The sequence below is a fragment of the Oryzias latipes genome, chromosome 20 (assembly GCF_053564925.1).
Source record: "Oryzias latipes strain Hd-rR chromosome 20, Olatipes_Hd-rR_3.1".
Classification (NCBI taxonomy): domain Eukaryota; kingdom Metazoa; phylum Chordata; class Actinopteri; order Beloniformes; family Adrianichthyidae; genus Oryzias; species Oryzias latipes.
In genome coordinates, this window is record NC_136256.1 from 24,285,304 (window position 1) to 24,310,060 (window position 24,757).

General features: G+C 39.3%; 2 protein-coding genes across 12 annotated transcripts in view; one reads left to right on the top strand and one right to left on the bottom strand.

The window, feature by feature from the left end:
- Positions 1–196: 196 nt before the first annotated feature.
- Positions 197–6,686, top strand: nsun6 (NOP2/Sun RNA methyltransferase 6). Its single transcript, XM_004081124.5, has 12 exons — positions 197–341; positions 670–771; positions 1,051–1,206; positions 1,285–1,373; positions 1,445–1,551; positions 1,623–1,776; positions 1,927–2,008; positions 2,114–2,233; positions 3,404–3,548; positions 3,616–3,761; positions 5,865–5,990; positions 6,075–6,686. Exons 1-12 carry the CDS (start codon positions 252–254, stop codon positions 6,252–6,254), a joined length of 1,497 nt encoding a protein of 498 aa, XP_004081172.4. The 5' UTR covers positions 197–251; the 3' UTR covers positions 6,255–6,686.
- A 1,413-nt stretch (positions 6,687–8,099) lies between these two features.
- cacnb2a (calcium channel, voltage-dependent, beta 2a) overlaps positions 8,100–24,757 on the bottom strand; it is a 59,589-nt gene continuing 42,931 nt past the window's right edge. For 4 of the 11 annotated variants that reach the window (XM_078938195.1, XM_078938200.1, XM_078938201.1 and 1 more), the window contains 11 exons: positions 23,061–23,183; positions 22,839–22,975; positions 22,182–22,258; positions 21,577–21,596; positions 18,969–19,049; positions 18,819–18,877; positions 16,745–16,854; positions 15,017–15,168; positions 13,145–13,240; positions 12,380–12,571; positions 10,121–11,145 (listed from right to left, as the gene is read on the bottom strand). In XM_078938195.1, coding sequence (XP_078794321.1) covers positions 10,453–11,145; positions 12,380–12,571; positions 13,145–13,240; positions 15,017–15,168; positions 16,745–16,854; positions 18,819–18,877; positions 18,969–19,049; positions 21,577–21,596; positions 22,182–22,258; positions 22,839–22,975; positions 23,061–23,183 — 1,740 coding nt within the window. In that variant the 3' untranslated portion in view covers positions 10,121–10,452. Of the gene's footprint in view, positions 11,146–12,373; positions 12,572–13,144; positions 13,241–15,016; positions 15,169–16,744; positions 16,855–18,818; positions 18,878–18,968; positions 19,050–21,576; positions 21,597–21,803; positions 21,938–22,181; positions 22,259–22,838; positions 22,976–23,060; positions 23,184–24,757 lie in introns of all 11 variants that reach the window. The other 7 variants (XM_078938194.1, XM_078938199.1, XM_078938197.1 and 4 more) reach the window with 3 other exon arrangements.

The following is a 24,757-nucleotide window of genomic DNA, read 5'->3' on the forward strand; positions in this document are numbered from 1 at the left end:
TTTTTCACCTGCAATGACTATATGTTTTACATTTTAGATTTATGTTCATTTAAAATACAATACATGAAAATGATTTCAAAATCTACATAATCTTATTTGCAGTAAACATAAGTCTTTATATGTTTATTTTTAAAAGGTATTCTATATTCTTTACATTTTGAAATTAATACTATAAATATTTATAAAATGTATTTATTTATTTATTTTTGTATTGAAAAATCTGTTACTTTTAGTCGTCCAAAAAAAGGAAAATGTTCACATACCACGTGACCAGTCTTGTGACGTATACGGAAGCAGATGTTTCAAAAAAACGACAACAACCGAATCCCTGGTGTCATGCGGTCAGTAGCAGAAGAGAAAAAATTCCTCTAACGTTTTTTTAGTTGCATCTTTAAATGTCTTGTCGACGTAACAATAATTATAAAGAGTTACGTGTTTTTGTCACGAACGCGACAGTCAGTCGTTTGTGTCATATCTCTATTACAACAAGAACAAACACGATTTGTTCTACGAAACAGAACAAAATAAAAAACAGTGCACTAAACTAAGAAATGTACAGAACGTAATTCGATTAGACAAAAAAAATAAGATAAAATAATATTGTTTAATCTTACCTTGTTTTCTGTATTTCACAGCTATCTTCTTTCTATTTTGTTTTGTATTTTTCAGACAGAGGTCTTGCTCTTCCCACAAAATATGTCTATTTTTCCAAGAATATGTCTGAAGCCTGAGGTGGCGGAGCATCTTAAAAGTGTATTTTTAAACAAGGAGGTAAGGATTAGTTTGACTAAAGCACTGTTTCAGAAAAGGGGAAATATCCACACAGCTTTTTAATAATTTCTCTTCATTTTTATATATGTTCAAAAATATAGTTTAGATTCATGTCTCCACCTTAAAAGATTTTACTTAAAACACTCCATAAAGTTCAGTTTCCATGAAGTTATTATAATCCATTACGTTTAGTTTATTTTTATAGTTGAGAGAAATACAAAGAATTGTGTCGCTGTGTCATTTTGTTGGTAAATGCGATCTTGTCTGTGTTGTTTTCAGATCCTGACAGCTGTAGGCCACCAAGAGGTAGAGCATCGCTTCCAGAATTTGCTCCTATGTCTGTCTCACCCACCTTTACACACCTGTGTTCGAGCCAGCACCCATCTGGCTCCGCTGGAGGAGATCCGATCCAAGCTGCAAGAGGAGCTGAGCCAGGTAAAGCTCAGCCCTGCGGTGCTGGGTTAGCCGTGAACACATTCGGTGAAGTCACGGATGTTGTTGTTCTTGTTGAAGCAAACGTCGAGCGACTCATCAGCGTCCGTTCAGATTCTTTCACATCCACAAGTCCCAGATGTTCTGCTTCTTCCTGTTGACGGCCCAAGGTATGTGAGGAATCCCGGCGCGTTCGGGGGAAGCTGTTTGCTGTCAGTGATGTCCATGCATTTGGTCTCAGGCGTGTGGAGCAGCTCAGCTCAGAGGTGGTGGTGGGGGCTCAGTGTGGCAATGCCGTACTCAGAGGAGCCCACGTCTTCGCCCCAGGGATCGTCGCCAGCCCCAAATGTATGATTTGAACTTAAACACATCCTCAAACTTGTTATACACTATGAAATTCGTTTTGATTGTGTCCTCAGACATGAAGGTGGGAGATGTTGTGTCCGTCTTCTCCGATCTGGAGGGCAGGTGTACCCGAGGAGCTCTGAGCTTCCAGGGGAACAAGGTGTTTGTGGGAAATGGAGTTGCAGAAATGGATCGCTCAAGTATTTTCTGCACAGATGAACATCCCAGGTTTTAAGCCTCTTTTTTTGTTTCCTTTTAACCAACTGAGTTTCTTTTGTCCTGTGAGTTTAAGAGGGTTTCATCAGAAAAGTCAGAGATCAATAACATTTTATCTAGTTCTTAGTATCTTTTTACTGTAATGGTGACCATGTGCTTCAGAGGTGTAGGAGTTCGTATGGTGGAGCCTCTATACAGAAGTCCCTCCTTTGATGGGGTTCTGCCCAGCCTGGCGTTCCTGCAGGTATTTCCTCTTTCATGATGGCAGCCATTAAACAGAAAGGTGATTTTATTTAACATGACTTATTTATCAACCTTTACGTGTTGTGTTTATGTTTTTTTTTTGCAGAACTTCCCCTCTGTGGTTGTGGGACATGTGCTCGGACCTCGACCCGGAGAGCGAATCCTGGATATGTGTGCTGCTCCTGGAGGGAAAACCTGCCACATCGCTGCCCTCATGGGTGATCAGGTGTGTATTTTTCTTCTTCTTGAAAGTAATTTGGATGATAACGCATCTAATTTGGATGATAATCTAAATGAGCTCTTTTGATAGAGTTTAGTTTCCAGTGGGACAATAAAAAGTATATTGGTCAGTCACAAATTCTGCAAGTTGTCCCACCTAAAAAAATGAGGGAGGTCTGTGATGTTCATCATAGATAAACTTCACCCTTAGTAACAGAAAAAAAAATACAGGAAATCACATGTTGTGATTTGTTAAATGTATTTTTTGTATAATGGTGCAAAAAACACAAACGAGCAAAACCTGTTACTTATTCTTTAAGAAGCTCCTCCATCTCTCATTCATTACCAGTGTTAAAGGCACCCGTTTGAATTAGTTATCCGTATAAAAGACGCCTGTCCACACCTTTAAACAGTCAGACTGCATTCTCTCCACCATGACCAAGACCAAAAAGGACACTGCGGCCAAGATTGTAGACCTGAACAAGACAGGGATGAACCAATCTACAATTAACAAGCAGAAAACAACTCTATGGAAGATCTTACCTGGTGGAACAAATGTTCCTGAGATTGGTGAGGAAACAGCCCAGAACTACACAGGGAACTAGCCAATGACCTGAAGAGAGCTGGGACCACAGTACCAAAGGTTACTATAGTAACATACAACATTGTCATGGATTCAAATCCTGCGGATCTCCAAAGGTCTTCCTGCTTAAGCCAGCTCATGTCCAGATTCTTCTTAAGTTCTCCAGAGACCACAAGAGGAGGATTGGGAGAAGGTCATGTGGTCAGGTGACAAGAATATCATACCCACTGAGAAGCATCAGGGTGGAAGCGACATGGTTTGGGGATAATCCTTTTTTTTTTTTTTCATTGATGCAACATCCCACTAATGTATGTACCTTACAAAAGCAGCATCATTCATTATAAATAGGCTTTCAAATTGTGTAAAATTGAAATAATCCACTTAAAAATGAATTATTATGCAAGTATTTTCTAGTATTTTTACAAATGTATTGCCTTTTTGTAACAGTGCATTCTCTATTAATTATTGTGAATGCTTTAAAAACGTTTTAGAAAATATTTGTAGTATTAAGATGTATATTTCATTATAAGTGGACCCTCTACAACTGTCCTTGTAGGGAGTAAACTGCCTTGTTAAAGTTGATCTTCTGCACAGGGGGAGGTGGTGGCCTTGGACCGAATCCGGAACAAGATTGCCCGCATTCGTCAGAATGCAGAAACGCTGCAGCTGCAGAGTATTAAAGCTTACTGCTTCAATGGCATTCAGGCTGTGAGCAGTGACCTCACACAGCAAACACAAGGTACGCCGCTTCACCGCCTGTCCTCCCGTTTGAGACTGTGTGCGCTTCACAATCGTTCCTGCTTCAGGGCCGCCGTTCCCCCCTGAGAGTTTTGACCGGGTTCTGCTGGACGCCCCCTGCAGCGGCCTAGGACAAAGACCCACCATGGCCAGCACCTGGAGCCTCAAGGAAATCTGCTCCTATCCGCCTCTCCAGCGCAAGCTGTTTCATGCTGTGGGTTTTTTTTTCTACTTATTTAAGAATATCCTCTATCTCAGCTGCTATCTGTTTTAACCATTTGTTGCACTAACAGGAACTCGTTTTGCCCAATAGATGGCAGCATTTTACTGATTATTTCTGGAGCTCTGCCTTTGGTTTTATTAATCATATTTTAGCAATCGACTTGTTTGACTAAAGTTTAGCTGAAAGTTTTATATTAATTTAACTGCAGAAAAATACATTTATATCATTGACAAAAGCAACAAATGAGAGTTAGACTTTTCTTCAAGTGATCACATATAATATTCTAGGAAATAATTTAAATCTATTAATGAATTTGTGTTTTTACTCCTCATTATTAGTGATTTGGTATCAATTTAGTGGTACGTTTGAACCTTTAAGCTGCTTTTTTATATCCTATCCATAAAAAAGTGATAACAGGAGTCTAAATGTTTAAATGTTTTACAATATTATATATACCATTAAGTATATAGGTAAAGCTGAACAAACGAATCTGTTCAACTGTAGCAAATATTTTAGATCTTTTTCTAAATGTACTTAACTGGCATCATTTTTTAGTTTGTTTCTTTGCCAAATATTAAAGGCTCACTGTCGCCCTCCAGTGGATTGTAAGAGCTTTAATTACGTGTTTTAGGAGGATTTACCCTCAGCGGCCAGATGAGGCGCTATAGATCATCTGTGAGAGTTTATACTTTGAAATAAGACAGAAACATGAAACACTGGCAGATTTAGGCAAGAGCATTGTGGGTCATCGTCCAGGGCGCAATGGGATTCACAAAAAAAAGTACAAAATCACAATTATAAATCATTAAAAATGTCAGATTGGATCAAACACCACCTTGTAGGGCAGTTTACCTGCTCTGGATCATGCAGGTATTCTCACTCCATCAATTATGAAGAGAATGGGGAGACGTTATACCTCAGTGATCAGGTGGATCTATATGTAGCTATTTGCTCATTTATGTATACTCGTGAACGCTTTTGTTTTAAAGCCTGTTTTTCTTGACTGTATAGCTTTCTACGTGTGGTCTAAGTAAGAAAAAAAAAAAGAAAAGACCTAAAGTTTGTCAGAAGATTCTTACGAAAACAAACAAAAAAAAGCCTTAAACCATCAAAAACTTAATTTAGAAAAAACTAGGGTAATAAAATAATTGGTTTTCTGTTATGTTTCTGATGTTCAAGTAAAATATGAGTATTTTGCTGAAAGTTTGATTTATTGATAATTAAATGAGCAGCTAATTCATTTCAATGTGGGACCTAAATACTAACATATTTTGGAGTTTCCTCAGCCTCTGTAGACGATAAGTCTTGAGCCACGATTGCACTGTGTGGAAAAATGCAAAATAATTTACTTACTTATAAAGTTATAATGTTCCGTCTTGGTTTTTCAGCTTTCAGTTCAATTCATTTTTATTAATGTAGGGCTTCACTGGTTGTACAAAACATCCAATCAGTCCTAAAATACAATAGCTGATTGCTAAACTAAACTAAAGAGACTAAACTAACCAGGGCATCTCAGTAAGGAAAAGCTCCTTTTCCGGAAAGAAGTAACCTCAGGGATGGACAGACGATGTACCAGAACCCTTTGAGAAGAATTAGCTTATCTAACTCTACAACTACATGTTTGAATATTGTAGCAAATGGGCTTCATCCAGGAGGAACTGGGGGAAGGCTGGGGGCGCGAGACAAGCCAGGGATGAGGTCCACGGCCAAGGACAGGAGCTGATTGGCCTGTCCAGTGTATTCTGTTCGTCACAAATAAGCTCCAATTCAAACTGCATTCTTACTCCTGATTTACATCAATTTGAAAAAAAAGAAAAACTCAGAAATACAATTTTAAGCTGATATATATATATATATATGTGTGTGTGTGTGTGTGTGTGTGTGTGCGCGCGCGCGTGTGTGCGTGTCAGAAAATGCCACAAAAACATGTTAAAACCACCAAAAACACGATTTTCATGGGAGTCGTTCTATAAGGTAAAACCAAACAAAAAATGTTTTGGGGGGGTTTCTGAGGTTTTTGTTTGGTTTTTCAGTTTTTCTGTCTGGCTGTGTTTTTAGCTAAAGAATAAAGCTAAACTTCCTAATCTGCTGCAGGCGGTGCGGTTGTTGAAGAAAGGCGGGGTTTTGGTGTACAGCACCTGCACCGTGACTCTGGCTGAGAACGAGGAGCAGGTCGCCTGGGCCTTGAGTTCATTCCCCTGCCTCACACTGCAGCAACAGGTGAGATGCTTTTTCTTCCCCTCAGGTTCTTAACTCCACACACACTAGAGGGACTCCCCTGAATCCTGTCTCTGCCTATCTCAGGAGCCTCACATCGGCGCAGAGGGCATGCTGGGAGCGGGTTTGTCATGCGAGCAGCTGCGTCTCCTCCAGAGGTTCAGTCCGGAGTTGAGCTGGGATCAGACAGACGCCTCCGTCCCGCTCCAGTGCAGGGCAGACAGGGACACTATTGGGTTTTTTATTGCCAAGTTTCTGAAAAGCTGACCGCAGGCGTGTGCTTTTGGGAACAAACGTGTTTATATTGCAACGGCGCGGCGTGCTTTGACGTGCTGGCACTGACAAAGAGCTCTCTGCTGTTTACAGGATCTGCCTCTTAACATCTGCGGCCCATGTAGGGATGAGCTTTTAAAAAACACACAGAGGCAAGGAGAATGAATGGGGGCTGGAAAATGCAGCAATGCTTGTGTCGCCATAACAACAGTGACGACACTGCTGCCATGGTGACGGTGGATTCTCCGGATCAGGAAGTAGTGAGCAGAAAGAGGTCATGAGAGGTATTAACAATTTAGCATCTTTAGCAGCACAGGAGACGAGAGGGAGGGGTAATTAATTAGTCGAGTGATGCATCTGCCTGAACCACTGCAGTATCCAGGAGGAAGTCACGTTTTTTCACAATAAAAGCATGTGTTATTGAAATCTTGAGCTGTAAATGCCTTTTTTGTATCATTTAGAAGCACCTTATGCATATTATACATTACTTTCTAGTTCTTAATATTGTTGCCATCAGTCAACATGAATTCATTTTCCACATTTTCAGTGTATTTACCAATAGAATCTAGAAAAAAATCTGCTGTCAGTTATTACTTGTTAATGCAAAAGTGATTTTTCATCCAAATATGAACAACATAAAACCTATTTTTGGAACGCTCTGGACTAAATAATTGAAAAACATTTCCTCCAATTTTCAAAATTAAAGCTTTGTTAAAATATTTAAAAAATAGCGATGACCTTGCAGATGTTACCAATTGAGTGGAAAACACCAATCAACACTCATAGCCAATAGCTGACTAAACAGATCTTAAAACATTTAACTGACACCATTAGCTCATAAAGATGAACTAATGGTGTTAAGATCTGTTCAGTCAGCTGTTCTCCACTAATGTTTAAGATGTGTAGTGAGTTTCTCCGTGAGAATATAGGCGTAACACATGGCTTATAGGAGCACATTCATTCATCTTCTTCCCTTTTATCCCTTTTCGGGGTCACAGGGCTGCTGGAGCCTATCCCGGCCACAAATGGGCGAAGGGAGGGGACACCAGTCACCAGGTCACCAGTCTGTCACAGGGTCACACATATCACACACCCATGCACACTCACACCTATGGACAATTTGGAGTGACCAATTAACCTATGAAGTATGTTTTTGGACGGTGGGAGGAAGCCAGAGTCCCCGGAGAGAACCAACGCATGCACGGGGAGAACATGCAAACTCCACACACAAAGGTCCCCCATTGATGTTCTGTTTCAGGTCCCCCACCCGGGACTTCTTGCTGTGAGGCAAGAGCGCTAACCACTGTGCCACCGTGCATCAATGGCGCTCTTATTATCACTTCTGCTATCCCAGGCACTTTAACGTTGGGAGTTGGGTCATCTAGACCCACTAGACAGTGCTCTGAACCTTTTTTCTTCAATGATTTGTGATCTTCACTGGTGTCCATGGATTACATGAAATCTTTCCACCTTTATCCACCTTTGTCATGGTAGGTAGAACACGTCAAAGTAAGGGTGGGGTCATCTAAGATAGCGCAAGGGTTAAAGGAGCACATGACTGACCAAATCAGTCAGCCTTTCTTGATGTCTTGATTTCTTTTCCATTTTTCTCTTCTTTGGCAGTGCCTTCTCGTGAAGCCCATTTGTGTGTGTGTGTGTGAAGACTCCTCTTCCCATTTTAGACGCATCTCCCGGTATTGCCATTCATCTCAGTGTTGTCATGACGACTCAGGCGGCGGGCGGGCGGGTCTACCTCAATTTTTCAGCAGCTTCTGGTGACTATTTATAGAAGCTGCATCCCGCCTGTTTCTGGGCGTTCTGACAAAGCACACATCCGACGACTGTGTCATCAGGTTTATTTTGTTGCCAACTTTATTCTTTATGTAACTTTATGTACATACACATGTACACTGTTAAAAATCCGTAGCGCTACAAATGTAGCATAGAAATGGGGGGTTTGGAATGACACTTTTGGGGCATATAACAAAACAAAAAACTGTCGGGTCGGTGTGTACGGTAACCTAAGCAGAACCAGGCATGGTTTAGGTTTTTTTAGTGTCTGCGTCCACCTGCTCCTGGCTCTGCAGGTGGTGGTGATGATGATGGTGGTGATGATAGAGACAAAATCAATCAAAGCTCTCAGAATATCCCAAACCCACTGATGTGCTATAAATAGATCCTGTGTGTTAGTCAGTGGAGGAGGGAGATGGCAGAAAGCTTGAATGAAACATGTTCAAGTGGTAAAAAATTTAATCATTTTAAAGCTTATTCTGTAAATTTATCTTTTAATGTAAAAAAAAAAAATCATTCATAACGTTCTTTGAACAGAGAAGAAGAGAGGGAATCAAGTGGAAATGAAACATTCATTAAAAAAGGGGATTGGTAAGAGGAGAGCCGCAGTGCAGTTCTGCAGACAGACCTACAGAGAGTGGAGAATCATATCAAACCACTTTCACTTGAAAACCAGTGTTAATCAGTAAGAATAAAGGGTGTAACGATGCTAGAAAAAGGGTTTTTGGATCCACTTTAAAGGGCAGTTTCGGCATGTCAGACAGAGAATTTTGCTTTGAACTTGAGCGTCTTGTAAGGCAAGACTAAGGTCCCAAAAGAGGCCTTTGAAAACTAAAGTTTGAATCCTGGGAAACTAAAGAAGAAAAAAGAAATTAAAGGAGTAGTCTGACAACTTGGGAAGACCACTTTTCTGCTGGGATGAGACATCTTAAACGGTTGTAATCTATGAGGCTACAGTCAGCAGCTGCTCACATGCAGCTAAGCTTTCCAATTATAATGTGATCATCTGTAGAGTAGATTTATAATGCAGTAAAGAAATACAATCTAATATCAGCGGGAGTTTTTTTTTTTTTTTTTCTGGTCTTAGCACAGCTTTCCGTCACATTTATTATTCAAACAGGACACCAGTCTCAATCTAGTTACTGCATCAGCAACCCTGGAACTAAAGTCCTGCTCCAAATACATGGAGATTCTTGAACTTTGATTGAAAGGCTGTGTCACACAGCCACAATGAAAATTGGTCATACACAAATATACGAGGAAAAGGTGAGAAAAGTTGTGGACTTCACGTAAAATTTTCTCAGATATATCACACGTGAACCACGTTGAAACCATGGAAGAAGTACGAATACATCCGGCAAAGAACACGTAAATCATTGTAAGAGCCATTTCTGGCCCAAAACTCATGTGTTACGTAATTCTAACGTGATGTAAAATTTATACTTGCAGAAAAATCAGTTAGACTTAAGTGGAAAGGTCGTGGAAAGCCGCAAACTTTCTTATGCATCTTGCAAAAATCACACACAATTGTGTAAAGATTTAAGCAGTAATTGTGTAAAAAACTACATAAAATACGCATAAACTGCTGAACAGCTTAAAACCGAATTCACATAAAGACCTGTTGGTTGAAACCCTTGACGGACAAACGCAATAAACACTTATTACGTATATCACGCATGTGTTCCGCATGTGGAAAAGGCACAACATGACAAAATGTACTTAGTGGCTGTGTGACACGGCTTGAAAATGAGTTCTTTTAAAGGTGCAATTTGTGATTTACAATTGTTTTGATGGACACGGTTTATTTATATTCCTTTTTCGGGTAAAAAAATAATTCAGAAAAAGCCAAAAACATGCTGCAGACCCTTTCAAAATAAAGTAGCCCATATGTCTCTTCAGCACAACTTAGGTTCAGTTTCGTAAACCGTGTAAAATCGGAGCGAGTGAATTTCCCAAATTGCCAAACTAATCTCTGAATACAAACTAGGTCAGCGGATAAACCATTGCAGTAGTCTAAAGGGGGGAAAAAATTCAAGTGGTAGCGAGCAAAAACAAAGAATATCGATAAAAATGATCAAAATTGTTTATGCTAATCACAGAAAGCACAGCTCACAACAGAAAAAAATCTGCTTTTCTGTCATGCTTTATCAAACACAGGTTCAAAGAATGCATATTTGAGAATATTCACGCATATCCAGGCATAAACAAAGTCTATGCATAGATACACACATGTATGTTTATATTTTCATGGTCAAAATCCTGCAAACAGCAGCTTTTACAAAGACGTGGACATAAATAGGGCGTTGTGCCGCTTAAGGGGATAGCAGAACAAAGGAAGAACAGAACAGAGTTTGGTCTGGACCACTCCCCCGCCTCGCCCCTTTTTGAGGGGGGCCACCGCTCAGTCCTTCTCCCTGCCGCGGTCATAGTAGTGGTGGTGGTCGCGTGTCGGCCGGTGGTGGTGGTGGGAGCGCTGCTTGTTGCGTTCGTTGTGGTCCTGCTCGCGCTCTTTGGAGCGCTGCTGTCCCGTGCCATGGCCGCCTTCCTCTGCCCCGCTGCGGTGGTGGTGGTGGTGGTGATGGTGGTTGTGGTCCCGACTGGGCAACGGCTCATAACGCTGTTGCCTCTGGGGGTGGCCTTCCCCAACGTCCACATCGTCCTCCTCCTCTTCCTCGTCCCGGTGGTGCGGCTGCACCCGTGGCTCATTGTGAGCCGAGTTTTTGCTTTTGCGGCTGTCAGGAGTCTCTGAGTCCAACGTTTCCTGCCGAGAGAGGCCCCGGGCCCTGCCGCTGTGGTGGTGATGATGATGATGGTTGTGTTGCTCAGTTCTGGAGGAAGACGACCTGTGGTGGATGTGCTGGGCTCTTTTGGAAGACTCTGTCCTGAGGGGCCTGTCTTCCTCCTCTTCTTCTTCCGCCTCCTCCTCCTCCTCCTCGTTTCCCTCCCCGTCTGCCTCCACGTCTGCATCCGCCTGCTCCTGACTCTGCTGGTGGTGATGATGATGGTGGTGGTGGTGATGATGGTGCTGATAGTCTTCCTTGGAGCTCTTCCTCTCAGCTGGCGCTCTGTCTCCTTTCTGCTCCGTGCTGTTGCTCTGGAGCGACAACACAACCGTCAGCAAACGGAAAGAAACCAACAAAAACCAACAAACGAAATCACCGCACACTCAAAAACTCATTTTCCTATAAAGTCACACACAGACACACACAGAGGTAAATCAGACCCAAAGAAGACTCGAGTTTGGTCTTGGAGGCATGCAGAGCTTCACCCTTCAACACACACTTACCAAACTAGCAAATACAAGCTCATTCCTGCTCTTCATCATTCTCAGCATTGTCTTCCTCTACAGTCTTACATTTCCCGTTTTGAGTGCAGGGGAGGGCAGAGGTACAAGTTTTAAACACACTTTTACACTAAAATGTTTTATCATAGGGTGAATATCACAAAGGTAGACAAAATGATAAATAAACACATTTTTTTCATGACTATGATTATGCCGTTTTTAGACCAAATCAAAAAGTCGTCTAGGACGTAGTTTCTGCAGAGCGGCAATAGTTCCTTCGAAATTTGCCTCCGAGTTGTGGGCAGGACCGTCAGAGCGGCGCAACCCCATCGTTGTTAGCGGGAGTTTTTAGGCCCACCCAGCTTATTTTTTACAACACATATAAGTTATTTATTGAACAGATTCACAACAATTAGAATAAACAAATACTCTGGAATGCAATTTGGAGCTTCATTTTCTTTATATATGTCCTCCATCATCAGAAAAAAATCCACGATGTTCATCAGAGTGGGTATTTAACTGCTTTGTATTACTCTGCCATTCATGAACATTTATATACTAAACAGGACCGTTTTTGACTTCCACTCTAGAAGGTCTTTCTAAAGAAAGGCCTTTCTTATGCTAGGGGCTTGAATCTTTACGATTTGGAGCAACTATAATGTCAAGAAGACAGGATTATTTTCTTTCATTTATTTTCTAATCAAATCATAAATTAACCTGTTTTAATATATCTATGTATTCTTTTGTCTTTATTGCTGAAAATTGCTTGAAATAAACCAATCGATCTCCTCTAGTACCAACTTGTGAGTATAAATGTGTATTTTTTTAATTATTTTTTCCTTTAGACTTATTTCTTTTTATTTATGTTGTCATTTAATTCTATGCGTTTCTGTGTAATTATTCCTTCTGTCATAAAAAAAATAGTAACAGTTTAAGCATTTGGATGAAGATATTCATTACTCTGGACTTTTAGTACTTGGAAAATATACGATAAAATAGCACTATCACTGGTTTCCCAGAATTCCCTTTGTGCACACACCTGTACCTGCACTCCGGAGTTGGGGGCCTGGCTGGAGGGCAGTGCGGCGGTGGGCTGCTTTGTTAGCTGTGGATCGGGCGGGCTGTTACTGCTGCTGCTGGTGGGATGTGTGCTCTTCCAGTACGCCTCCAGGTAATCTGCCATGTGCTCGCAGGCATCCTCCAGCTGGTTCTCGTCCAGGATGATGTCAAACATCTCCTGGAAGAGCGAGATCGTTTAAAGAAAAGGAGAAAAATCCCCCCCAAAAAACTCAGTTTTAAGCTGCAAAAGAGGCCTACAATGATCTTTCTGATGCATACACAAAATGTCAGAGCTATATTTAAACGAACGGCCCGCAGAGTTAATAAAACACCGCTAGCTATTAATTTTCAGGAAACTTTAAATGGTAATTCCCTCAAGAAATTGGCTTAAATTAAGCTTGAACTTTTCCCATCCTGAGGGTGCTCACTTCGTTTTCTAAAATGTTAATTAATCGGATTACAGAAGAATGAAAATAGAACTGTCTGGAATTCTGAAGCTTTGACCTCAAGAGAAAGTAGAAAAAAAATGATTTTAAAAAGACTAAGGCTCTAAATGAGAACAATTGGACTTTTACGCAAAATTTAAGGCTTTAACCGTGCAAAAACGTTTTTCCCTGGAAGAAGAACACTTTGAGGAGCTGATTGATCAAAGTGTCTCCAGTTGACCTGAACAAATCAAAGAAACCCTGCAGGTCTTCTTTTTTTAAATTCTAAATAGGGCAAAAGTCAGGGGTCCGGTTAGGAGACTCACAGCAGGGCACTGGGCCAGCTTATCAGCGGCCACCATCTGGACGTTGAGGTGTTTGGCCTGAGACTTGCCTCGGGACTTGATTAACCGCTGCAGGACCTACGGCAAATGAGGACAGGAGGAGACAGGGGTCAAGACTGCCATAAACAAAAACGAAATCAACATTTTTGTACTTTGTATAAACAATTTCTGAAAGTCATAAAGGTAAAACAAACAGGTTCTGTGGGACTTCACGCCATGTTGAGCAGATCCAACAAAAAAAGCCAACAAAAAAAACCCCTACCATTGTGAATTTTATTTCAATTTCTGATTAGATTAGTTGGAGTCATTTTATGACATTTAGCTCAGTTTATTTATTTAAGGTCTTTCAAACATGTTTTAAAAACCACAACAGATTAATCAATACCCTGACTGATAACAATTTACAAGAAAAAAGTTGTAAAATTATGGAAAAAACAGTAAAACGAGTCAAAACTTTCAAATAACTTCAAAGTCATAAATTGAGAATTTAGCAGATTAAAGCCATAAATTTATTAGGCAAAAGTCAGTTTATTAAGAAAATATTGTATAAACAACAAAAAAAGAAACAATAGGGTGTGTCTGCATGAGAGACTTTCATATTGTAAGGTTTAAATTCTTTCACACAAAAAGAAAATAGTAAGTCTGTTAGTGAGTTTAGATTGTATTATTTTAAGTATAAGAACATTGAAAAAAAATATAGGCCTCCTCAGAAAAGGACTGTGGATGGAGGCTGACACAACCAACTATATTTTGAATAAAGCATGGCTTTTCCCTGTAAAATTATGACTTTTTTCCACAGAAATTTACGACTTTATTCTCGTAAAATTACAATTTATTTTTTTATTATTTTATGACCGTTATTTTTCATTTTTATGGAGGCCCTAGTTCTCCGTTGTCGGAGACTGTTTTATTTAAATGTAGTTAAATTTTGATGGAATATGAGAATCAAAGTCTCAGGTTGTTAAGGTTTGTATCATACGGATTATAACGTTTAATCATTTGCCCTCCTAAAGCAGTAATGGAACCAACTCCAGGCCGCCCATGAGCAAGCAGAGGTCTGGCATTGGATAAAGACGGAGAAGGATCTCTGAAAAAGTTCAAAAACAGTCCTACAATTCATGTTTGCTGTGAAAAATGTCCTTCCATCGGATTTGAACCTGAACTTGAACAGATCTGAATCCACATCTTTATCAGTGTATATAATCTATCAGGAGCATGATGGAACATTTTTAGTTGCATCCATAGTGGGACTTTTATGTTTGCTGCTTCATCAATCAGGTTCCAGTTTATAATGTAGCCGTTTATGTGATTGAAGAGGTTCCTCTGCCACTTAATTCTCCAGCAGTAATAATATTAAATCACACAAACTACTAGATATTTTTAGCAAATATCTCTGACATTAACTCCAACACTGATAAGGATGACATATTCATCTTAAACCCTGTCATTATCCCCTTGGAGTACATATTAACAGTCAGCGGGGTGCAGCTGAGAGGACAGACAAAAACAGATCATTTCTTTGATCTCGCTGTGAGAAAAGATTCAGTCTGCTGCCGCTCTGATTTACAGCCTGCGTCTGTTCCGCCGTGCCTTTCCTGCATTTTCCCTGTTGCTCTGTTCTTTATCGATCTCTGACTCATGAGCCTGTTTTACACTTTCTAAAGGTCAGAGCGATGAATCAGCCACCTTTTTGGATCCTGCGGCGTGTGACGTGCCGAATTCCGAAGTCAAGCAAGACAAAGACGAATGGTTTCCAAAACAAAACCGAGATAAATGCAAGCATGAAGTATGGCCTGAACGGCTCTTTATTACGAGAGAACATTCGTCGAACGAGTGCATTTGTCATGTGGTCACCTTTGGAGAGGTGATCTTGACATAGACGATGATGGGGGCGAGGGAAGTCTTTCCCAGCTGTGACGGGTGGTTTATAGTGTCGGCATCCAGAACCACCAGCTGTAACGTCCTGGCCAGTTCAAAGATCCGCTCGATCTCACTCTGGACTTCAGCTGCAGAGGAAAACAATCATTTGGATTAATACCATTCGTATTTTACATTTTCAAATTAAGTTTAAAATAGACATCGTAATAAGAAGAGGTTAGAATTACACAGTCTAAAGGAACAACAAGTAAGTGTTTGTCAGTGTCCTCTCAGATTAAATGGGCCTTAAACCCCTTCCAAATTAAACTGATTATTCAATTTTTACCAAAACCTAAAAATAACAGTACATTGGCTTTGCGTGGCTTCAAATGCAACGGCCAGTGCTGCAATCCGTCACAGCTAGAACACCTGAACATTCAACAAGGCCTCGTTTATTACAGACTTGTTATCCTATTTTACAAACTCATATTCCGCAGGAGACCAGAGGAGAAAGCACGTCCTCCTTTAATACGCCGTTAAAGGCACGGCTGCACTATGTATCACTTTGTCTTCCAGGGAACACAAACCTAAGACATCATGACTAGAGGGATGAGGCATACGGAGAAAACTGATAGCTCTAAGAGGAGCGACGGCTCGTATGTTACCTCTGACAAGGAGTGACTTTTATAACCCAATCTCCAAAATGAGAAACATGGCAGCCATTTATTTCCCATTCTGCTTATATTTATAAGTTCTAAACATTTTTTATTTTTTTTTACAATTTTATTCTCATAAAATTAAAACATTTTCTCATAATTTTACAGCTTAAGTCTTGTAACATTGTTTTTGATCATTTTATGATGGTATTCGTGTTAATTTTTACTTTAGTTACTTTTTTATTATTATTTTTTAAATTTTCTTCATTAATTTACCTTTAAATCTGTTCTTTACTTAACAACTTTTACTAAACACAAATTTTTTAACTATAATTCCACAATCAACCTCAAATGGTACAAAAACTCAACCCTGAGTAATAATTTTTTTCACTTTTTTAATGCAATATCACAAAAATTAAAAAAACTATGGGGTTTCACAACAAAAAATAAACATGTGGGGACAAAAAACTAACAGAGCAAAGATAAAGCCAAAACAATGTGAAAAAAGTTTTTTAAAAATAGTTGAAACTAAAGGGGAATCACATGTTTATGTCCTGAAAAACCTTTTTTAAAATTTTACATTTTGAATAAAACCAAATTCCTTCATTGTTGTAAACAGTTGATATGACTGGCATACTCAATAGTGAGTTGAGAAACTACTGATGGCTAAAATATCAGAAATTAAACATCAATTATGCCATATGAACATTTCAAAAGGATGTTTGTGTTCTTTTGTCTAAATTTACAAAGACTTCTGCTTGTTAATGAATGTTTCTGGTGATAAATATCAGAGATTAGCCCCGTCACCTCCGTTTGACGCCAGAATCTCTTTCATTCTAATCTGAAATACAATCCATCTGAGCGTTATGGAGCGTTTCTGCTCTACCTTTGATTTCCAAACCAACAAGGCCGGCCGATGCAGCTCTGAGCCTTTCAGGAGTTATCGTTACCATTTTCAAGGGTTTCTTTAATTGTTTCCTTCCTCCTGCGTTTAAAGTGGTCTCCTTGAGAACATTATGAATCAAAACACCAGATGTTTCCAGGTTGTGTGGATTCACGACAGGCTTACCCAAGTTTGAGCGCGTGTTGGAACGTTCGATGATGGCGTGCTTGCTGGGGTTATTCAGGACGGAGCGTTTGGCCAGAGAGATGTCCGCCGTGACGCGAGTGATTGATATTCTGACACAAAAGACAGGAAAAGCAAGTGTATGAGTGGAAAAATATGGACTCGATTTATGATTTTTTTTCAACCCCTCACATGTTCTGCAAACACATTCTTTATGATTATTGCTGATTTTGACAGACAATTGCAATGGAAAGTATGAATTAGTAACAACAAAATTTGTGGATTTTAAACAGAAACATGCTTTTGCACAGAGAGAGCAGTTTTAGGTAACATTTAAACACTGTTTCCTCACCAAATAAAGCTGGATGGTCAGACAACATAATACGCTAAAATTAAAAAATAGTATAATGGAGTCTTTGTAGTGTTCTTTCAAATTTTAATCTAACATTTTTATCCACTTTGATCGGTAACTGACCTGCTGTTATGAGTCTGCTTCCGTCTGATCTCTAACTAAGGAAGAAATCCAAGCTAACGGACAGCTGAACTCCCAATAAAGAGTCACTCTGATGAAAACGGTGCTTTTAACACGTTCTGATGGATTTTTTCTGATAAGAAAATTAAGCAAAAATTTGTCTTTTTTGAGTATTTCTTTATTTAAATTGTTGTAAATCAGGAGCAGACAAAAAAATGCTTTTGTTTTTGTTTTGTTAAGTAAAAAATACGCCGGACTGGCCAAAAGATCCCTGCGCCAACTAGATCCATGTACGTCTTTGTTTATATCTTATCCGATCTGGCATCTGGCTTCAAACTGCATTGCTGGATAATTCCAACATTGCTTTCCATTTTTGTTGCACTGAGGGGCTGTCAGCTAGTGGTACAGCATGTGAACAGAGAGCTCTCAGTAACAGGAAGGGGAAAGAAGGGCAGGGTTGCTCCGCCCACAAGTCAGAGAGGAATTTCTAATGAATCTGCAGAAACCATGTTCTAGAAAATAAAACAGATTTTTGGATTTTGGATAAAATTTGCATTAGCATAATAAAAAGACCACTGGAAACACTTTTAGAATAGATCACAGGATGATCATGCAAACACTTTTTTAACTTTTAAGTGTATTATAACATTAATTCCTCACAAAAAAGCAGTATTTTGATCCATTCATGCATTTCTGAGTATTCCACCAGCCCCTCCTAATCCATGAAACCGAGTGGATTCTCCCAAGCTGAAGTAGATAAGTGAGAACAGCCCCTTCCAAGAAGAGTCTGTGCTTCCAGTACCCCCCCACAGGCTAACACAATTTCTCCGCAGAGCTAATGGTGATTGGCTAAAACACTTCATTTTACCACCACAATATGCACATCCATCTTTACAAAAGTTTGGATATTGTTTGTTGCCGAGTTTGGCGCTAGGTTGACGTCATGAAGTGGGCGTCACCCACAGGGAGAGAAAGGCGGAGCTTCAGAGATCGAGTCGTCTTACTTCCGGGTTGGAAAACTAGCTGCGAAAAATAACTCATATTTGATAAAAAAAAGCATTCTTTAGTGTGCCAAAGGTAACATAACATAATATATATGGATATAGTTTACTCTGAAAGGCTTAAGAAAAGCATCATATAGGCCCGCCTTTTGTTTTAGATGTATTTTACGAAAACACTATCTTTTCTGTCAATCTGAGACTACTTTACTTCTCTAAAAGCATCAATTCTTGGATTAAACATTTTAAAGTTGTCTTAGAAATACACATAATTGTTGAAAAACTGGAATAAAAATAATAGAGAGTAAATGACTCATTAAAACATGGTAGGTGCAGCTGCCGCTGGACTGAACTGATCTTGTGTAACTTCAAGGTCTCAACACTGAATAAAGAGAATCTTGCTCCACTTCAAGACCCACTATGGCCTATTAAGGACATGCAGAGGGGGCTATTTAAAGCAACAGCACACATCTCCAGGCACAACAAACTTGTTACACACTCCCTCTGCTAACCTCAGGGGACAGATAAATACCAGTGTGGACACGGAGAGAGGAGGAATGAGGGAGGAAACATGAATTGGAGCTCGTAAAGGTCACAGGAAACGTACCTTCCCTCAAACCTGTGTTTCAAGAAGTCAAAAAGAGCTTTTTGCATCATGTCGGTCACCTGGTAACAGAAGAGCCAGAGGAGATAACAGCTAAAGTCAATCAGGAAGTGCGCAGAAAGATAGATTAGAAGATAGATAGTTTGGGCAAACCTCATAGCCCTTCAGCGATGGTCCCACCAGAACCACGGGCCGCATGGAAGGCACAACGTCGTATGGAGGAATGTGTTCCGTCTTTGGAAATAAAGAAAAACAAAGTAGTTATAACACAGTGAGAATAAGTTAACCATATCACAAATGACATGAGAGGTTGAAACAACAGCTTTGGAACCATGAAACTAGATGTTAACAGGGAACCAAAAAGCCTCAAGTTAGCTTTGATGTGTAATGAGATGAGGTATAATAAGATTTGGCACTTTGCTTGAATCTTAATGTTGTTAGCTTTTTTTTTTAGTTTTTTCATTGGATGTTACAACAAATACAATTTCATGGCCCCTCCTGTCGCCTCATGGTTCTGATGTCACTCAAAGAAAAGAAGCAAAGTTGGGGGAAAGATTGGTCGGAGAGGGCAGGAAAACACGGCAGGTTCAGACGGCAAAGGTCACGGCGGAGTCAGGAAAACATGCTCAGCTTGCCGGAGTCGCAGATCAGGAGACCTGATTGATACCTGAGCTAACACTGACTAAATTTAGTGGTGACTAAATCCATTATCTGATTATCGCACATAACATTGTTATTTTTTTAAATGTCACATGAAAGACTCCTTTCAAGCCTTGACCCCAAAAAACCAAATAACTTTGAAGGAGAAAACATCTGCTTTCTGTACAACCGTCATATGTCCAGCGCAGGCACTCCATGTGACATTAATGCTTACATGTGTTCCATGTTTTTGATTACAGGGGCAAAACTAAGTCATGGTTTCACTGCTAACAAATTCATTTTAAGGTAAAAAAATTTTTTTTTTATTTCAAATTTGTCTAAAAGTTTTAATGAGATTGAGGTGCAGGTTACTGTTTTGTCTGTCTTCCAGGAATAACTTGGCCTTTAACCCCGTCCTTGAGGTGCAAAACTTGCCAAATACCCTTGTATTTCGTCATGATTTCCTCTCTAAATCCTAAGCATCAGCTGCTAACTTTGACCAACAGTCAGTTCCTATGTAAAATGTCCTGTCAGTCACACCCACAGAACCTTCTGAACGTTGCATTTTATTTTGCTTTTGCATCGGCCTGACAGTGAAACAGAAAACCGTTTGAACTCTGAGGTTTACGTTAGAAGAAACTCTCCTCATACTTAAATTCAGGAGATAAACATGTCTTTGAAAAAGCAAGTGATAGAGTACTTAGTGTGTCACTTATAGTGAATTATTACTGTTGCTGTTTTTTCTCAAAAAAACACAAAACTGCCCCACTTCATTGTATTTTAGTGTTATTTATTATTGTTATTATCTACTTTTTTTAATATTATTGTTTTTTGAGCTGCAAATCAATGTCCCCTGACTAAAGTCCTATCGCTAAAACTACATTTTACCTCAGTTAACAAACTGCTGAGTGTGAAACAATCCAAATGTGATTTTTATTTTTTCTTAAATACTGGAGAAAAGTATATTTTTGTTGTTGTTACTAAGATTTCTAGCATTGGTAGACTATGTTCTTATTTGTGGTAACATTTTAATATATTGATCTTGTCTTGGTTGGGTTGTTTAAAAGACAGATAATAAAATTTAGCAAACTACAAAAAGAACAAATTCCACATTTTTTTAACAACTGAAAGCAAAGAGAGAGAAACGGGAGAAAAAGTTGAAAATGCAAATAGATAATTATTATTTATTTGGTAACAGTTTAAAGTTGTTTTCTTTTCTATTAAAGTTCTAAATAAACACTTAGTTTTTCAAATTTACAATATTACTTGTTTCAAATGTTTTATGTTTCAAATTTTTAATTTCTTAAAGTCTACAATGTGTACTTTCGAGTTCAAAACTGGTTTCAAATGTTTTTTTTTTCTCCTTAAACTTATTTCTTTTTAAGCTGATTCCAATTTTACCCAGTAAATATCATTTCACCGTGTTTTATCTGCAGGACTTTGAACCAAAAGTCAACCAGAAAATGAACCTGATTCAACACAAGAGTCTGACATGAATGTATTTTAAGTACAAACAAATAGGAAACAAATAATCTTTTAACAAATAAAAATTGTGATTATTTTTTCCCTCCTGAAAATAAAAAAAAAGCTCAGTAAAGCACTAGAAGCAGGCAGACAGCTTCTGATTGTTTTTCATTTATTTTACTCCCTGCTGGAGCTGTTCTCTATTTTCGTGCTCACTATACGCAGCTCATCACCACCTCCTCCTTTCTTTTTTCCTGTATGTTTGCTGGCGTCATTGACTTTCCCCAGGGATGCTGTGGGAACTGACTAACACGAGGGTGCAGCCTTCTGTACTCCGTGTAACCCTAGTAACAAACACGCCACCAGCTGTGCAAATTTCAGTTCTCAATAATAAATAAAAACATGTGTGATAACAAATACACATATTTAAATACTCAAGACCCTCTTAAAGACCCTAGATCAACTTAAAGAGATGGGGATGTTCTTTTTCCCCCTGAAATGAAGATTAAAGCGGCTGGCTTAAAGATCAGCAATCACAACAGACGTGAGGAGGATGGACGTGTGGGGTCAAAGGTCAGTGCAGGAGGGAGACATTTCTATCCTTTTCAAGGTTCACATCTCAGAAGACTCTTTTATGCTTCTGAACATCAAGACTTACCGACTTCTGCTTCTGCTTAGCTGTTTGTGGACGACAGAGGACAGAGAGAGAAGTTAAGAACAGGCATGCATGCTAATAGCAGCGTGCACACTGAAGGAACAGAGGACAATGGTGTGGACAGAAGGGACTTGTGCTTCGTGAGGCTGAGCAGCTGCAGGCGTTTTAGTGTCAAGCGGTGCCGGCCGGCGGACAGACAGGAGGAGGAGTCGGGCTGCTCCCCAGTTTACCTTCTTAAAGAAGGGCATTCGTTTCTCTTTTGCTAAGGGTGACAGGACAGTGTTTGGGCTGGCTTTAGGGGAGCGCAGGTTGACTGGGAGCTCATTGTCCTCGGGGTCTAAGCCTGTGGCGTCAATGTCAAGGGCTATCCACACAGACACACAAGAGCTTCATCACACACAGGTGAACACAGACAATCACAGGTGAAAGGCTACAATTCACATCAATAGAAGCACAAAACAAATGAGAATCAATTAACATTTGAGGGTACGGTTATCACAACATCACTGAGCGCTCTTCTGGTGTCAGGATCTTACCTTTGACCCGATGTCAGAGGTTCATTTCTGTTCTAAAGAGTGTATATGTGGTGAGTTTGCAATGATACTTACCAGATGAAGGAGGAGTAGATTTCCGGGAGTTAGAAACCACTTCACCTAAACTAGATGATGAGTTTGCTCCCAGTTTACTACAAAAAATGAAGATTGTTAATAAATACATTTCTTAGTTTTCTTTTTCCTTTTAAAGATAAGCCCTTAAAGACCCAGTCCAAAGAAAATGTTGTTTTTAACATGTTCAGGCGGAATTTATCTGATGATGGAGGTCATATAGAATATCAAATCTAAGCTTCACATTACATTTATGAGTATTTCTTTATTCAAACCATTGGGAATCGGGAGCAGACGATAAAAATGGCATTTGAAATATCATCCGATCTGGCTCAAAACTGTATGGTTGGATAGCTCCAATATTGCTCGCCATTTTTTTGTTGCACCGGATGAGGTGTGAGGGGCTGTAAGCTAGCAGGAGAACGTGTATACAGATGGATGATGGGAAATAGAGGTGGATTTACTCAGCACCAATATTCCGCCCTCAACTCAGAGGTGAGGTTCCGATAAACTTCTGCCACTCTGCAGAAACTATGTCCTAGAAAACGACACCGTTTTTTTGTTGTTGCTAAAAATGACATAATCACTGGGATATCTCCGATAATAGATCAAAAGATTATCGGAGTGGGACTTTAAGAAATTGTGGAATGTTCTCCTCACCTGGAGTAGAACTTTCCCTGTTTGGCTTTCTGCTCCTGGAGGATCCGAGTGTTTTCAAGCTTCACTGGACTCGGTATGAAGCCGATTTCACAACCTTCTTTCACTAAACGCCCTATCCACCAGTCATTGTTGAATTTCTACCAAAAAAGTGAACACAATAACAATCATCTTAAAGCAGCCAGACCTTGAATTTAGCTGTAAGCTAAAGTGACGTTTGCTCACCTCTTTGACATGAAGGAAGTCTTTCGCCTCGAAGGCGATGGCCATGCCCGCGACAGGGACATCGTCATCATGACTCGGACTGTAGCTGACGTTTGTACGGACGGCAAAAGCAACTGGTTTGGTCTGAAAAGATGTACAAACATATTTGATGTCAGGCAGAAAAAAATGTATCTTTAAACTTAAGAGACTAAGCTGGACCAAATGTTAAAACCGTTTGCCACTACAGGAACCTTTTGCACCTTTGACCGAGGTGTAAAAACAAGTTTAGGTGTGCGAACCATGCTGACTCTGAATCCATATTCACTGAAGCACTAAGTCTTTGCAAACCCACTAAGCTGTCACCTTTCATGTGCAACCTGAAGCCTTTATAGCTGATCCACCTCTTGTAGTAAAAAAAAAAAAAGCTCTTGTCTCACTCATGGAAAAGCACAAATAGCTCTCATCTAAATGTTTCATAAATAAATCCAGAAGCCTTCACAGTGGTTGAATCAATACTGACCCTCCTGCCTGATTAGTGCTTCCCTTCCTCTTTTGGACAAATGATCAATTCAGAAATTGACTTTAAATCTCCCTGTGCACTGGCAGGCTGATGAAGTGCTTCATTGCGGTTAACTGTGCACATAAAGCCTCACATTTGGGTTTTATTCTTGATACTTTTGCACAAAGTAATTCTTGTGTGAAATGTTTTATAAAACCTGACTTCCTATCCCAAACCTTTATCTGCAGATAAAACATGGATTACAAACCCATAGTGTACAAATCAGCAGAGGAATTCAACATATTGCTTTGATTTAATGTTAGACGGCAGACTGATTTAGAAAAAACTCTGTTAAGTTGATTTTTTTTAAAGCAAAGTTGCAATTTAAGAATAAATCCAGAAGTCGTCGGGATGACTGTTAAAATGGATTCAGTCTTTTAAATTAAAAAACAAAAGAAATTATGGATGCAAAATAAAATCAATAGTACTGAGAATATCAGCAGGTTGAAACGAACGATTGAAAACTAAAGAAACTAACAAGATTATGTTGGTAACAAGGAAATCGATCTGGAAGTAAATAATCCATTTCTGGTTAATTTAGTTAGTTTCTCTTCTTCTTGTGTCTCTTCTTTTACATGTGATGCAAGCAAAAAGACATTCATCCACAAGCATGCTTCCAAAAAGTCAGTTCAATTATAACTGGCTAAAGGGCTGTGTGTTGCACTAAACATGTTTCAATTTCTTTATTTCTTTTCATTTCCACAACAGCAAAAATTCAAGGTCTTGTACAAGTTGTTCTACAAAGGAAATGAAAGAGAACATTAGTTGATCAAGAGAAGTAAATTTAGAAGAAAAAGGGTAAAAATGTATATATACATGCACTTTCATACATATTACAAACAAAAAGACCAAATATCTAAAAAAAATACTAATAACAATAATAATAAAAATCACAATGACAGTAATAATAAAGGGACTGTATCTAAACATCCAAACAAACATTGTAAGTTGCAAAGACCCGAAAAAATTAATATAAGACACTTTGTTTAACCACAAAGAACAAAAGTGTAAAGTGTAAAAAAAATTTCAAATACCAGATAAAAAATAAATTAAAAAGGTAATATAATTGGACTGCATACTCTAACAAAACATGAACTTTTCTCATGGGCAACGTTTTTATAGTTATTTTCAACATTTATTTTTGTTAACACCAACATTC

What these genes read in the sequence shown, in the direction of transcription:
- nsun6 (XM_004081124.5), top strand. Translation starts at nt 252, where the DNA reads ATGTTCACATACCACGTGACCAGTCTTGTGACGTATACGGAAGCAGAT. An exon ending in CGAATCCCTGGTGTCATGCG is followed by an intron (nt 342 to 669) that starts GTCAGTAGCAGA and finishes TGTATTTTTCAG; the next exon opens with ACAGAGGTCTTGCTCTTCCC. An exon ending in CCAGCCTGGCGTTCCTGCAG is followed by an intron (nt 2,009 to 2,113) that starts GTATTTCCTCTT and finishes TTTTTTTTGCAG; the next exon opens with AACTTCCCCTCTGTGGTTGT.